Source organism: Oryx dammah, unplaced genomic scaffold, assembly GCF_014754425.2.
Source record: "Oryx dammah isolate SB20612 unplaced genomic scaffold, SCBI_Odam_1.1 HiC_scaffold_29, whole genome shotgun sequence".
NCBI lineage: Eukaryota > Metazoa > Chordata > Mammalia > Artiodactyla > Bovidae > Oryx > Oryx dammah.
The window spans coordinates 75,490,839-75,508,368 of NW_024070213.1; the positions used below are offsets into that span (position 1 = coordinate 75,490,839).

Here is a 17,530-nt window from a genome sequence, read left to right on the forward strand (position 1 = left end):
CAAAAGTCCAGTCCTGGGAATTAATTGTTCAACATTGATCTCTCTATACACCATATGCTGTTGTTTAATCGTTGTATCCAACTTAGTAATAAAAAAGTAGGTAGCATACACTGTAAGGAAATCATGCCTGTCATCCAAAAATTTCATTAAAAATGAGATAAATGGCCTAAAAGTCAAAACAACCAAAATGCCCAACAATTGAAGAATGGATTAGCAAAATGTGCTCTGTACATATAGTCATTAAAAAAAAAGTACTACTGATATATGCTATAATATGGATAAACCTTAAAAATATACTAAACGAAAGAAGCCGGACAGATGGCAATGATGACCCTGTATGCAGGACAGCAAAAAAGACAAAGATGTGTATAGCGGACTTTTGGACTCAGAGGGAGAGGGAGAGGGTGAGATGATTTGGGAGAATGGCATTGAAACATGTATAATATCATGTAAGAATCGAATTGCCAGTCTATGTCTGATGCAGGATACGGCATGCTTGGGGCTGGTACACGGGGATGACCCAGAGAGATGTTGTGGGGAGGGGGGTGGGAGGGGGGTTCATGTTTGGGAACGCATGTACACCCGTGGTGGATTCATGTCAATGTATGGCAAAACCAATACAGAAGTGTAAAGTAAAATAAAAAAAAAAAAAAAGGCTACATATTGTATGATTCCACATATATAAAATGTCTAGAATAGGCAAATACATAGGCATGAAGTAGATTAGTTGCTGTCAGGAGCCAGGGAAAGAGAGGAATGGGAGTAATTGCTAATTGGTCTGGGGTTTCTTTTTAGAGTGATGAACATGTTATGGAATGGTGATTGTTGTACAAATTTGTGAACACACTAAATACTTGAATTTTATAGTTTAAAACTTAATTTCATGGTATACGAGTTTTATCAATTTTTTAAAAAGCAGGAAAAAAAAAACAGACCATATGCTAGAGTGTGCTTCTACCTGATTTCAGTAACAATGTACTGACATAAACCAGATCTAAAATCACCAGGTATTAAAAATGATAAAATAGGCTGATTATTAAAATACATTAATATCTTGGGAAAATTAATAAATACATATAGTTATAAATATGGGAGTCATCTGACTAACATTTATTTTTCTATCTCATTAGTCATTCTCTAGCTCCCTGATTTCATCTTTAGCTCAAAAAACAGATTTCTATTTTCTAAAATATCTTATATATTCATGTTTTATTTAGGGAGAATTTAGAAAAAGTTGGGTGAGAAAAATGGAACCTAATTGATATTGTGGTAAAGAAGGTGATGGCTCCTTTTTTAAAGAAAAAAGAAAAGTCATAAATAACTATATTGTCAAAAATCTGGAAAGAAAAAATCCAATCAACTAGAACCTATAATATTAATACAACAGAATTTAGCATATTGATATGCATCTTTTAAATTTTTCTGTCATTGTAAATAAGCATTCATATATAAAATGTTACTCTATACTTAATGTTAAATCATAGTCATTTTTCATTTTACTATGCAGTTTCCAAATCCTAATTGTTAACAGATGAATAAATACTCATTAAATGAATGAATTATAATTTATTTAACTGTTATCCCTACTGTCACGTATCTTAGTTGGTTTTACATTTTTCATTACTACAAATAACCTCAAGTAAAGATTTTAACATACTGTAATGTAATTTTTCTTAGTTTAAATTATTTGCTTAGTCTGAGTTCATGGAAACATAATTCTTGTGTCAAAGAATACAAAAATTTGTATAGCCCTTTGTAAAGTCTCTTCTAGTGAAGTCTGGTTATTAGTTAAGGAACATTCCTAAGAATCTCTGTCTTTGGAACCATCTTAAAAATCACTATTTTACTGCAACTACTTCCTTGGTCTCCCTAGAAATAATCGGTTATTATTTGCCACTTTCTTCCATCTGATCATCTAGGAAATAAGCCTCCAATAAAACTTTTAGTAATATTATACTGTTTTTCATAAGCTTTTATATCAAATTACTATAATCTACATACTATGCTGCTAAGTTGCTTCAGTAGTGTCTGACTCTGTGTGACCCCATAGATGGCAGCCCACCAGGCTCCCCTGTCCTTGGGATTCTCCAGGCAAGAACACTGGAATGGATTGCCATTTCCTTCTCCAATGCATGAAAGTGGAAAGTGAAAAGTGAAAGTGAAGTCGCTCAGTCGTGTCCGACCCTTAGCGACCCCATGGACTGCATCCTACCAGGCTCCTCCATCCATGGGATTTGCCAGGCAAGAGTACTGGAGTGGGGTACCATTGCCTTCTCTGATAATCTACATATGATAATAAATGCCACATATAAAAATGCTTTATTGTTCCTCTTTTTCATAAAGTTATCAAAAAACTCTTCCATTTATTGAACGATATTATTGACATACAGTATTTTTACATAACTGAGTCCACTCACATCTCTTTTACGTTGATCCTTTTTCAGTTGAGCAATCTCTCTATTTCTTCTAGATTCTGTCAATCGGGCTTTTTCTTGTTCTTCTTTCATTTGTTTCATTAAGCGAACCTAAAACATTAGGTAAATATATCTACTGTGATTACCCTTTTATAATATTCATTAAATAAATCATATGTATGGAAGTATACTCTGGATTCTGAATATTGAGCAAGAAAAAATGTGAAGTTTTGCAACATGTTAAATGGTCAGTTCTTATTTTTGTAAGATTAATGTATTTATATTTTGAAAACACTTCTAACATATTAATCCAGTGAACCAGTGAAGTTGCTCAGTCGAGTCCGACTCTTTGGAATCCCATGGACTGTAGCCTACTAGGCTCCTTCAGCCACGGAATTTTTCAGGCAAGAGTACTGGAGTAGGTTGCCATTTCCTTCTGCAGGGGATCTTCCTGAGCCAGGGATCGAACCCAGGTCTCCCACATTGTAGGTAGACACTTTACCCTCTGAGCTACCAGGGAAGCCCTTTTTAACATATTAATACTCCTATCAAATTACTTACTGTTCTAAGCTTTTTATTTTCAATGTCCAGATGTTTTATTCCTAGAATAAGTTTTTGGTATTTAACTTATTATCAGTAGTTGTGTGACCTTGAACTAGTTATTTAACCATTCCAGGCTTTGGTTTTCTAATGTATAAAATGGAGGTAATATTTCTATGGGATTGGATTCCTTTGAGAATTCAATGAATTTATATGCACACTGTGCCTATAACACTGCCTGGCACATAGTAAGCACTTGTTATTTTAGCTATTTTTGCTGTCATCGGCAACTATACAACATAATAACCTAACTACTTTTTTGATCATTTCCATACTTCCTGTTTTAAGGAAACTATGTTGATTTTCGTGGCAAAATGTTAGGAATAATCTATTCTAAAACAAAAACAATAACAGATAAGAATTCACATACTCTCTTTGGTCAAGGGAAAAAAAGTGCAGTTTTTTATGGGAACAATAACCACCAAATTCAAGATAGTTGTTACCTCTAAGGGAAAGGAGACTATGATCAGGAAGGGATATATAGGAGGTTTTGTACACGTCTGTAATATTTAATACCTTAAACTAGACACTGAATATATTGTTCATTGTTATTATCTCTGACTTTTTGCATGTTTGAAATATTTTTACTTTTGCTAATCTGTGTAACAGTTTTAAGAAAATAAAGATAAATATCCATTAAAGTCAGAGAAGTCCTACTGACCACATGATTTTCAGCCCTTTCAAAGAAAGACTCTGATAATGGATAACTATAGGAAGCAACTACTAACTGCCAAAAGGAAGTACATCATTTCTAGGTTATAGAAAGAATAAGGAATACAGAAAGAACCAAAATAATTTTTTTTGGTCCCAGATGACACAAATATTACCATCAACATTAATTGAAAATATAATCAATACCTTAGTTTTCTTCATTTCCATCACATCCTGTTGTAATTTCTTCAACTGTTTTTCATATTGGGACTGATTTTTAAGTAACCTTGCATGCTCTTTCTGAGCTGCCTGAAGTCTCTGCAGTTCTTTATTCATGGCTTGTAGTTTCTTTTCATATTCAGACCTAACTTTTTTTGCCTTTTCTTCTGAGTAAGATTCCACTGAGCCTAAATGACCAAACAATATTTGTATTTGTTTTTGTGAGATACAGATATTTATTTTACAGATTTATAATTCATGACCTTAGAGAACTACCTCCCAAATACAAACCTCAGGAGGCCAGGGTGTCTTTTAATTACTCTCTCTTTTAATATTGATTCTTACTTAATAGCCATTGAATTTTTATCTTTCTAATCTAAAAAACATTCCCAGCATAAATCAAGGCATTAAAACAACTAGCCACAACTTTGGGGGAAAAAAAAATAGCCTAGACAGATACTAGCATGAAAAAACAAAATGAACTGTAATATTGAACATAAGCACATAAATTAGCATTTAATGTGACTTCCAATATAATTTTTTTCCTGTAAAGGAAGAGAAGATAAAAATCCAATGTGACAATTTAGTCTGAACTTTAATTTGAATTAAATATAATTCTTACCTAAGTTTTGAAGCACTTGGTCTCTTTCAAGCTGTGTGTCCCGAATTTTATGTTGTAGCATCATTAGCTTCTCTTCATACTGTTTTTTCAGCGTCTGCAGTCTTTTCTGGCTATTTTCTAGTTCATCAATCAGTTTTTGCTTGATTGCAATTTCACAAGTAATGTTTGCTAAGTCTGCTTGATAATTGGCTAGTATAAAATAAAAAAATAAAAATACTGGATAGGCTATAATCAAAGCATGAAAATCATCACTACTTCAAGTATTCACCTGGAAGCTGTAAGGAAAATATCCTGAATATACCAAAAACTAAAAAAGTGGCAACAAGATAAACAGTGTTCACATTGGTCAAAGATAAGAAATACCACTGGTTCCAAATAAAAATGGAAGTCACATAATGACTAACTACAATAAAAGATGAACATGAGTCTTGGAGGGCATACAAGGATGAGATGGAGAGTGATTAAATTTTTCAGTCATGTTTTAAAAAATTTCCCAAAATAAATTTTTGTCCTTGCACCGAAGGACAAATACCTTTTTCATCTGATTCAGAATCTGATTCATCAGAGCTTTCACCCCCTTCAATGTCATCTTCTTCCTCCTCCTCTTCCTCTTCCTCATCTTCATGATCACTCACTTCTTGACTTTCTTCCTAAAATGTGATGTGAAAAGTGTCCATTAATAGCACAATATTGGCAAACTAAACTGATTACCTCATTAAGAGAGACTACACAACAGAATGAGAAAAAAAAAATTTACAATTTGTATGGAAACACAAGACCTCAAATACCCAAAGTAATCTTAAGAAAGAACAGAGCTAGAAGAATCAGGCTTCCTGACTTTAGGCTATACTACACAGCTACAGTCATCAAAACGGTATGATACCGGCATAGAAACAGACATATAGATCAATGGAACAGGATAGGAAGTTCAGAAATAAACCCACACACTTATAGCCACTTAATCTATGACAAAGGAGGCAAGAATATACAGTGGGGAAAAGACAGTTTCTTCAATAAATGGTGCTGGGAAAACTGGACTGCTGCATGTGAAAGAATGAAATTAGAACACTCTCTGTCACTATATGCAAATATAAATTCAAAATGGATTAAAAATCTAAATGCAAGGCCAGATACTATAAAACACTTAGAGGAAAATATAGGCAAAACACTCTGACATAAATCACAGCAAGATCTTTTTCAATCAACTGTCTAGACTAATGAAGACAAAAACAAAAAAATAAACAAATGAAACCTAACTAAACTTAAAAACTTTTACGCAGCAAAGGAAACCATAAACAAAAAGACAGCCCTCAGAATGGGAGAAAATATTTGCAAATGAAGCAATTGACAAAGGATTAATCTCCAAAATATACAAAGAGCTCATGAAGCTAAATATTAATATAAAAAAAAAAATCCAATCAAAAATGGATGGAAGACTTAAATAGAAATTTCACCAAAGAAGACATACAGAAGGTCAACAAACACATGAAAAGATGCTCAACTTCACTAATTATCAGAGAAATGAAAAATCTCACACTGGTCAGAGTGGCTATCATGAAAAAAATATCTACAAAGAACAATGCTGGAGAAGGTGTAGAGGAAACTCTCTTACGCTATTGGTGGGAATGTAAATTGGTAGAGGCACTATAGAGAGCAGAATTGAGGTTCCTTAAAAAACTAACAATAGAGCTATCATATGACCCACCAATCCCACTCCTAAGCATATATCTGGAGAAAACCATAATTCAAAAAGATTCATGCTCCCTGTTCATTGTAGCACTATATCTAATAGCCAGGACATGGAGACAATCTAAATGTTCATTGGCAGAGGAATGGATAAAAAAAGTGGTACATATATACAATGGAATATTGCTCAATCATGAAAAAGAACAAAATAGTACAATTTGCAGAGATATGGGTGGTCTAGAGATTATCATATAGAGTGAAATAAGTTAGAAAGAAAAAATATAGTATATTAATACATGTATATGGAATTTAGAAAAATGATAGAGATGAATTTATTTGTAAAGCAGAAATAGAATCACAGATGAAGAGAAAAAAATGTATGGTTACCAAGGAGGTGAGGAGAGGTGGAATGATTTGGAAGATAGGGATAGACATATATATACTACAGATAACTAATGAGAACCTGCTGCTGCTGCTGCTGCTGCTAAGTTGCTTCAGTCGTGTCCTACTGTATACCAAATGGAAGTCTACTCAATGATCTATGGTGACCTAAATGGGAAAGTGAAAGTGAAGTTGCTCAGTCGTGTCCGACTCTTTGCAACCCCGACCCCATGGACTGTAACCTATCAAGCTCCTCTGTCCATGGGGCTTTCCAGGCAACAGCACTGGAGTGGATTGCCATTTCCTTCTCCAGCGGATCTTCCTGACTCAGGGATTGAACCCAGGTCTCCTGCATTGTAGACAGACGCTTTACCGTCTGAGCCACCAGGGGAAAGATATCTAAAAAACAGTGGATATATGGATACATATAACTAACTCACTCTGCTGTACAGCAGAAATGAACAACATTGTAAAGCAACCACATTTCAGTAAAAAAATAAAATAAAGAAAATACAAAAAAATAAAAATCAGTTAGAATTTTTTTTCCCTCAATATTATGGAGTGTGCCTAGCAGTACGATTTAATTTTGCCCTGCCTCTATTATGATACTTCACATATTAAAATTTGCAATAAAGTCTCACTGAATAAATACAAAAAAGGGAGACTGTGTGATTATGAAATATAAGAGCATAAAAATTTCACTTCTTGTTAAAATAAATCAATACACAATTTTAAGGTTATTTTATAATAACTTTGTCTTAAATCAAAGAGTACTTTATCTCTTAGTACTCTATCATCCCACAGAAAATGTTTTCATAATGCATAAGACTATAAGTTGCTAATATTTCATAGCTCACATTTCCTCAAGAAAACAGTTTAAAATGGATGCATGATAACTGATTCTCTTTTCTACATACAGGTTAGCATAGTTATAAGCAACCAAGAATAACCTAATCCAGGAACTCAAAATTCCAGGTTCATTCTTCGTACTTACAACTTCTAATTCAATGTTTTCTCTTTCTGAAATATTCTTTCCTTCTTTCTTCTCTTGGTCAGTGTCTGTATTATCCTCTTTACCAGCCACACTTCAAAAAAAAGAAACAAAAGTGTATAGTATTAAAGAGGAAAACTGTTCACTTTTCTCCTTACAGATTTTTAAAAACCATCAATTATTTCTGAAAACAAATGGGAAGAGTTCATCATTTAACAAAGAGCAAAGTTATGTCTGATGCTTCAGAGGAAAATAGAAACTGCCATTCAACTCATAGTATAATGAATTTATATAATTGGAGAAAATCTTATTTTCTAGAAACACCGAGGAATAGATTATACCCTGGAGCATGACACCTGATAAGATATCTAAGAACTACTCACAGTAACATTCAATAAACTAGAATGCAGGCAAACTAATTTCAATGGAAATTAAAAATAGTTTTGTTTTCTCATCTAAATATATAAATTTTTTCTCATCTTAATACAAAGATATAGAAACTTCATTTTTATCGATGTCCTAATACATTTAAGGATAAATCTGCTCATGGTAGGTTTGTCTCCACTAGGTGCATCTGTCGTGTTCAGATTTCCCCTGGTAATAGCACTGGCTCTTTTCTCCTAAGTCATCCCTGTAGCACAGGGCTATTTTTCATAATATTCTCACAGAAATGGATTTCCACACATCAAAACTGTCTGAAGTTCAGCCTGACCACTGATTTAATAGGAAATTCCAGGATCTGCCGCAAGATTCACCAACCGAACAAAAGTCTCATTTTCGGGTATCAGTACAACAGCTCTAACTGCATGCTGCTGCTGCTACTGCTGCTAAGTCGCTTCAGTTGTGTCCGACTCTCTGTGACCCCATAGACAGGCAGCTCACCAGGCTCCCCCGTCCCTGGGATTCTCCAGGCAAGAACACTGGAGTGGGTTGCCATTTCCTTCTCCAATGCAGGAAACTGAAAAGTGAAAGTGAAGTGGCTCAGTCATGTCCAACTCTTAGCGACCCCATGGACTGCAGCCTAGCAGGCTCCTCTCTCCATGGGATTTTCCAGGCAAGAGTACTGGAGTGGGTTGCCACTGCCTTCTCCAAACTGATGTCAAATAATGTTAGAGCTAAACTACTTCAGCCCTAGTGGCCATGAGAAAAAGAAGAGTCCACAACAAGAAAAAAATTTAAATAGTTAAAATCACTCTGACCCTTCTTGGTTTAGCAACCATGATTAATCATGCACAGAAGTTATACTTCTGTTCGTCAGACTCATATATTTTTATCAAGCTAGATAATATTAAGAAAATGAATTTCAAATGAATCTACATGTGAATATTTTCTTCTTGTGCTTTAGTAAACTTTTTTAAATCATTAAGAATAAAAAGAATACTTGAATAAAGCAATATTCTTGAAATAAAATTTCCTTAGAAATACTTTTAAAATTTTATCAGAATATCTTTATAACAGCTGTCATTTCTTTCAGATATTCAGCTCCATTAAATAATTGCCTTAATACATGGACTTATTTTTAGCTTCTAGGCTAAAAAATTAATCTTATGTAGGCCCTGCTATTATTATTAATCTGTAATGTTTAACTCTAGCTCCCAATCCTCAGAGACATTTCTGAACTGAGAACAAGATGAATATAAATACTTTTCCTTTGAAAATTCTTAATTTTCAAAATTTTCATAATTCTTAATTTATGTTTATTTAGGTAGTTATTTCTTTAATTTCTATCTTCCCCACTAGACTGTTTAAGTCTCATGAGGGTAGGGATCATGTCTGTTTGGATTAGTATTACATGCCCAGTACCCATGGTATGTGCATAATAAATGCACATGAAGGATTTATTAAACATATTCATCCCTATGACTGTGCAGGAGCACCTCTATTTGGCACCTCTGCCTGAATCTCACCTACTAATTATGTTGGAGTAAAATTGTATAAATTGAAAGATGCATAAAGATGCATGGAATACAGCACATATTTAGAGTGAGTAGAAACTACTAGCAAGAATATCAATTAACTGGAGAGGAACCAAGTAAACTGCAGCAAGGTTCCATGAGTTTGTTAAATCACTTGTTAGAGAAAAATGCTGAACATACTTGAATGCTTATCATACATCACTTAGGATGTTGATTTTTCATCATCATGCATTTCAAGATGGAAATTTAGAAAGAAATTCCCCCTCATCCAGTCATCTGACTCAAAGGCCAGCACCTTTGAGTCAAGCAGTGCTATACCTGAGATAGACCTAAGGCTTAGAGCTAGGAAAAGAGCATGTGCATGGAGATATTTCTTACTCCCTCTTCTATGCAGTTTCCCTTCTTCACCTGCAACTGTTGTAACATACAATTTTTGTTATTATCAGTTCCTTCGTTACTTCAGGTTCCAACACAAATTTCCTTTTATTCAGGTTTATAGCCGTGCAACCACCTTGTTCCAGATACTTGACCTAACACACCTTCGTACTTCTTCCAAGTCACCAGAGTCCAGCTCAACAAATGTTACTTCCTCTTACATATGAAATTAATTCATGCATTATAAGCTATTTGCACCAATTCTGATGCAGAAAAATCAGCAGTAAGTTTACATTATTAATTTACCCTATATCACTTAAAGCTTCAGCTATTAAAGTACAATTTGATATTTAATGGTTATTATACAGCAAATATTCATGCTTTCCTCAATAAACTGGGAAAATTTTATATCTAAAATAACTGTCTAAGCAGCAATGAAAAATATGTAAGTTTGCACTTGACATAGAATCAGAATCTTTGATCTGGAAGACTAGTGATCAAATGACTTAAAACCTTTGACATCTTGACCACCAACGTCAACATCTCTGTTGACAATGAAAAAAAGAAACTTTGCCATGGGGAAGTTTATCAACTCAAGGGGACTTAAAACCAGGTGTCATGACTCCAAGGCCAGTATTCTAGAACATTGCCTCAAAGTTTGGTTCACAGAGAGAGAAGCATCAGCATCATCCAGGAGCTTGTATGATATGTAGAATATCAGGCTCCACTTCAGTCTTATGGAGTCAGAATCTTCATATTATCAAACTCCCCAGGTTATCTACATGCACATTCATGTCTAAGAAGCCTTGTCCTAAAACACCAAATAATTCTGCTTTTGTTATCCATTAGGGATCATATAAATATTAGAAGCAAACTATGTTCATTAAGTACATTTAAAGCACTTAACTACTTGAAGGTGGGAAAATGTTTCTATTACACTACTTTAAATATACATTTTATTTTGACCTTTCAAAATAGAAAATTTTTCACATTTTATTGCCCTAATTTAATCCCAATGATAAACATAATATCCTAAACATAAACTAATTAGATGAGTCCTAAGATAACTTACAGATAGAATTATATTCTAACTATGTGAAAGTGAAAGTGAAGTCGCTCAGTAGTGTCTGACTCTTTGCCACCCCATGGTCTGTAGCCCACCAGGCTCCTCTGTCTGTGGGATTCTCCAGGCAAGAATACTGGAGTGTGTTGCTGCCGGGAGTCAGTGTGAGGAATCCCACCCATGACAAGGTCATGCGGAGAGGCCTGATGGGCAAGGTGAGTCAGGCCTCAGGGTTCCCCCTGGAATTTCCTGAGCATGTACCCCAAAAACCAGAATCTGCCTGCCTTATTGTACTGTGCTTTTCCACTCTTCTGACACACTCTGAAAAAAGTTAACTCAGGGCTTTAGTCTTCTGCATTTAAAAGGGATGTTTCAGTTCAAACCCCCTCTGATAACTCTCTAGCTTGCCTAACAGGTTCCTCTGGACTTTTTACAGCTTGTGAATTGCTTACAGCCCCCCAACCGCGAGAGGCACAAAGCTTAAAGCATCTTAAAGATACAGAGCCTTTTCTAAAGAGCTAAAAATCATATTGGTGACAGATTTCACTGTTGACGCAATGATTGCTGCCAGGCCTCCATATTCTTTATCTTTTAGGTACCTGGGAGGATATTAATCAATGTAATCAGGATATGGAAAAAGGTATATAGCAGTTTTGATGTTAGCAACACTAGACTTTTGAGTTAATTACTTTTCTTTTGTTATAAATCACTGTACTCCTTTTACTTGTTATAAATTGCTGTATCTTTGCTATGTAAGAATGTAACTTTATTTAGTGTTTTTCTGAGAGTGGCACCAGACTTTGGAAAGATCAACACAAATAAGTCTTCTGGTTGACAAACCCTTATCAAAAAAGGCTGTAAAATGTTAATTGGCCCTTTGGTCGGAAGATGATGTAAATCACCTAAGACGTGTATACAACTAGGTATGCAGAGAAAAAAGCCTGGTGTTGATAAAAGTCTGGGCTGCTAACACTGCATAATTTTGTATTACCCATTGATCTCTATGTACAATCAAAAAGATATAAAAGACCTTTCTAGACAATTGGAAGTCATTGGAAGGACTGGTTTCCCCCGTGTCTCCTCTTTACTCTAATTTCAGGCTGAATTCCCATCTGGGGCATGGAGGCTCGCCATGTCTACTTACTTGCCCTGGCTTCTAAGATCCATGAGAGAGGGAGCCCAAGGCAGGGCACTCTCCGATATTCAAACGGATGCCGGTGGCCTAACGTAGATGGTGCAAATCTCTTGTCCTGAGATTTTATTGGCTTTCCATGTAAACCAAGTTATTCAGTATCTTTTCTCCACTTAATTTTCCTACTACACTATTTCTTCCTAATCTAATCTTATATTTCTGATTAAATAAATAAATAAATAAATAAGTTTTTTCCTCACCTACTCTGTTTCCCCTTCAAATCGCCCTAGATTCACCAGGGCTGGACCCCACCAAGTTGCCATTTCATTCTCCAGAAAATTTTCCCAACCCCGGGATCAAACCCAGGTCTCCCGCATTGCAGACAGATGATTTACCATCAAAGCCACTGGGGAAGCTCATTCTAACTATAGAATAAATTAAATAACTTCTAGAATAAATTATAGAAACTTTAGAATACAAGCTTCCCTTGTAGCTCAGCTGGCAAAGAATCCACCTGCATTGCAGGAGATCTGGGTTTGATCCCTGCGTTGGGAAGATCCCCTGGAGAAGGGAAAGGCTAGGCACTCCTGTATTCTGGCCTGGAGAATTCCATGGACTATATTGCAAAGAGTTGGACACAACTGAGCGACTTTCAGTAGAATACAATATGTAGAATATAATTGTGGAATGTAGATTATTAAATAACTTAAAGAAAATATAATTTTAAGGTTCCAGCTATTTAAATTAAGAGATTAGTTTAACTAATTGTTGCAAAATAAAAGTTCTCAAAAGGCTTATTTTAAGTAAGAAAATTTATAAAGAAGTGCTTCTAAAATAATATTATTTTGAAATCAGTTTATGTTAATCATTTTGATTATATAATCAGGAGATGTTTAGTAAAATCAATAGAATTTCTAATAAGTAAAATAATACTTGACACATGGTTAAATAATCATAGTACTAAATGAGTAAACTGCAAATTTTTATTATATTGAGAGTTCAGAAGTGTGCTTCTAAATTTTGCTCAAATATCAAATGGAAAAAAAAAAAAAAGAAAAGATCCTGCTTTTGATGTTCACTTTAGATACATTTAAATAGCAAAACTTGTTTTTCTTATTCAACCTTAAATATGCCTTATAAATCTTGTCTGTAGCAAGGCCACAGTTTCCTTTTGTCTGTTGCCATTTTAATGTTGTTTTCCCAACAAAGATACATAACATAAGGAAGTGAAGAGAAAGAGTCCACCCATAACTTAGCATGTGCTGCAATAAAATGTCAGTTCCCACCAAATTAACAAATCTCTGTCTATTCACAGGTTTCCAAAAGATATGTTCTAAAAATCTAATGGTGGTGTTCTTGGGTCATTTTTAGTCACAAAAATTATAATAGTCAATATTAAATTCACATGAAATTGCCTGAATTTTAATTCACATAACTGGTGTGGGTTTTTTCCTCAAAAAGTAGTTTTCATATTTTCAATGTTTTTGTTAATTTTATAAGATCATCATTATTTTTAGGAACACCAAGCTAATATAGTCTGAAATATAATTCTATAACACATATCCTTGTGAATGGCAACTAAGTATTTAAATGACATTTTAATAAAAAACCTGGGAAATATTCCAACCTTCTTTCTTCTCGATTGCTTTCCTCAAGTTTCTGTAGCCTTCAAAATCACGAGGCACAGTATTGGAAGGCCAAGCCAATGAAGGACAAACCAGACAGTAAAAAGCGAAAGTGATAAGAAGGTAAAAATGATACATGAGCTTGAAGACTTTAAAATAAATTTTAAAAGATATCATCAAAGGACAATACACAGTAAAAAGGCAATACATTTTGTATAAATAAAAAGTAAGTAGAAAAACAAGCAGCACTATATCTAAGAGGAGTATATAGACTATCAGTTGAAATCATTCAGCAGTAAGATGTACATTCTCAATTTATGAAGCTGATAAACAGTACAAGTATTTGGATGCCATAGCTTTTCTTAACCTGAAATGGATCAATTTTCTCAGCTTCCAAAGGGGGAAAAAAAAAGGCTCACTTTCAATGATTCTGTCTTCCTTTTAAACCTTTACAAAAGACTTTTTTATGGCATCATTTAAAGAGCTTCAAAAAGTAATGCCTTTATACCATAATATGAAAATACCATTAATACTATATACTAGGATACTAATTTTTAAACTTGTTTATAATTTTAATATACTACACATGAACATCACTAAAAATTCTATTTCAGAATTAAATATGAAATGGTATTATGGTCAAATGAATATGGTTGTTATGATATCAGTGGAAAATTATAATTTTATTAACTGAAATTAATATCACTGTATTAATTACTAGACTATCAAAGGTTATATCTAAGGCAAAGGCAGCAGTAAAATGGGAAATGTAGTACTTTTCATTAGTAAGATTATTTTTTAACCAGGAAACTATGAGAAAAACTATAAATATGTATTTATAAGTTTGAAGTTTAAAGAATATTTAATACACAGAATTAGGAATCTTTACTCAATGGAATATACTGAATACCCATTGTCTCTCATGTAGACAAAAAGATAGAGATAGATGTGCTAGGCTCTGATTAAGCATATAGCAATCTTTACATAGTACACTTCTGCTTGCAATTCCAAAAGTACTTTTCAGAATCATCAATGTTTTTAAATAAAGAGATGGAGTCTTAGTAATACATCATTTCATCAAGGCATTTCTCATTTTAATTTTATAATGTGATTTTCATTTGCAGGTCTGTGAATGTTTTCACAATCAACTTATAAACTGCTATTGCAAGAAGAGACTAGCAATCTTTCTGAGAAAAAAAAATTTCAGAGTGATATTCATCAGGGATCAAAATGTCCAGTATAATGGCTAAAAAAGGGAAAGAAAAGCCATTGTTTAAGAAATCTCTAGAGTTTCTAGAGTTTCAACCTGACACCACTAAATACAAACATAATGCAGTCTGATGAATGAGTGATTTTTTTATTGATATAATGCAAATCATTTAAAGCTAGATATCCAAAATATGGGGATCACTGTGTGAAAGGCAATTTTATTTATCCATATACACAAAAAAAGCAAAAAAAAAATCTAATTTAGGCTTATGCTGACTATAATGAGCTATAATGGCTCAAAGAATATGGTTCCCTGGCAAACAGCCCTAATTTTCTATTTTCAACAGGAAGAAATTTTGTTTACCTTACATATGAGAGCTATATTAAAACATATGGATGATGAGAGCTAATAAACAGGTAAACTTTAGATGCCTTCCCAATTGCTTCTTTAAAAAAAAAAAAAAAACTGCAATCAATAGTTCCAAAAGATAGTAGAGGGGCAGAGATATAAACTAATAATCTGATAATTCTCCATAATTTAAAGGAGTACGGTCTTTATTTCATTTAGTTCCATTCTTATGTTTCTTCCAAAGTTAAATGGGGTGGGGGACCTGTGACAAATCTTGCTAACCATTCTAACATTTGTATAACTAAATAATAAAAATAGGCAATGTTGCTTATTCAATTATTCTTCCTTACCAGCTTACTGTCTACACTTGGATTATTTTACAGTTCAACAGAAAATGAGCACAGAAAGACAGAAGAGCCAACCTTTAAACCACACATATTAACAATTGGTTGTAGTTTAGATAAAAACTTTGATGCAGAAGAGGGTGAAAAGTTCACATAAAACATGATTTAGGGCATACTCCTTGAAAACAAACATAGCTTCTGACTTAAAAATGATATAGTTACCATTCTTCCAACCAACACTTACAGTGTCAGAGGCACTGTAGTAACTACAACCAAAAGCTAACAACACAAAACAAAGTAAATTAAAAGACATGGAGCTTCTAAAAAATTTGCAGATTCAGTGGGAGAAATGAAAGCAGCTATGAGAACTGGGACAGCTGAGCAAAACTGAACCCAAAGGCCAAACTCCAGATAGGTTTTGGAAAGTCTCAGCCAAAAAGGGGTGTAAAAAAAAAAAAATCTTCCCTACTCCATCTAATTTTTTTTCCTCATGAGATTTCTGCCCACATTTTCAATAGTTGGGTCAATGCTTTCTCTTTCAAAATTACAAATCTCCCTAGAGGAATCTTATTAGTAATAAGTCATTTCCACTGGCATGAGTTCCTTTAGTCAAATGGCTTTGTTTCCAACTTTGAATTTAAGGAGATGAGAGAAGTAGATGATTTTGAAACTGGGAGTGCTTTGGGCTAGGGAAGAATTACATGAGAACTGACCTCATAAGGGCGGAATGAATCAAGGCACCATTGGGACACAGGAGGTCAGTAAGTAGGAATAAGAGAGACTGGCTAAGGCAGAAATTCATTTTTTCCTTCTGCTTTCCTTTTCCTATTCCCTTTTGAATTGCTTGTATTATACTATAAAATGAATAAATATCATTTTATGTGTGTGAGGAAATCTGGACATTGTACATTTGTAACAATTTCTACGGAAAAATTAGTTCCAAGTTGCAAACAATTTTAAATGGAACTCACTGTATATGCACAGTTGAGGTAGCACCAAATCTTGCAATGCTCTATTTAATAAATAAATAAATAGACAGCATGTAAGACAACTCAACCAGAATCAACACATCTAAACAGGACCTACTGCCTCCAAAGAGTTCCTACAGAGATTAATCATTAACTTCAGCAAAGCTGCTATCATTCTAAACATTTCTGGACCTCTTTGTTTCAACAGTAACAAAACAGCCATTAGCTAAAATGAGAGCTTACTAACATTTTTAAAATAAGAATTTATATTACATATACATACAGCTAAAAGTTATTGGTGATAAATGAAATGTTTTATCAAACTGACTAAAATAGTAATATTTATCAATCAAAAAGCTTACAACTTTGCATTGTTACAAAAATAACCTGTATCAGAGGTACTAATTTATGGTATCTATGATCACTATAAAAATGTCAAAAGAGCCTAGGTTTCTAATGGGATCCCTATTATTTATTATTCATACCCAACAGGTGACCATGGTAACATCTCTAAATTTACCTCAAAAGGAAAGAGCAGAATCAACTCATGACCTTGAGAAATATATCCTTGCTTACTGTTCATGAACCCAAACTACCTACACCTTCAAAAATAAATCATACCATTTCACGTTTTGACCAACTACACAACTGAATTTTACAAATAAATGATAAGTTATATGCAAAGGTCTCATTTTCATTTCCACAGTATGTTGAGTCACACCAGTTTTGATAATTCTGTGAACACTATTACAGTTTTAAGTGCCCTACATAAAAACTAATCATTATATATTTCTAATGCTGCCATAATCAACCACTCATGAGCAATACCTATTAAGACGTTAGTATCTCAAGGATCCAATTGCAATTACAATGCTCCTAAGACCATAGATGTGCAATTCCTGGTCTTAATTATTCTAACAATCCCTGCTTAACTCAAGGACACACAGCAGAATTAATTCTGAGAGTTTGAACCTTTAACAACTTT

General features: G+C 33.9%; 1 protein-coding gene across 18 annotated transcripts in view; it reads right to left on the reverse strand.

Moving 5' to 3' along the window:
* The window catches only part of KIF21A (kinesin family member 21A), a 195,145-nt gene that overhangs the window by 39,567 nt on the left and 138,048 nt on the right, over positions 1-17,530 (reverse strand). For 17 of the 18 annotated variants that reach the window (XM_040233488.1, XM_040233486.1, XM_040233481.1 and 14 more), the window contains exons 12-16: positions 7,568-7,658; positions 5,039-5,156; positions 4,507-4,695; positions 3,873-4,072; positions 2,418-2,525 (exon numbers count right to left, since the gene is read on the reverse strand). In XM_040233488.1, coding sequence (XP_040089422.1) covers positions 2,418-2,525; positions 3,873-4,072; positions 4,507-4,695; positions 5,039-5,156; positions 7,568-7,658 — 706 coding nt within the window. Of the gene's footprint in view, positions 1-2,417; positions 2,526-3,872; positions 4,073-4,506; positions 4,696-5,038; positions 5,157-7,567; positions 7,659-13,677; positions 13,717-17,530 lie in introns of all 18 variants that reach the window. The other variant, XM_040233490.1, reaches the window with a different exon arrangement.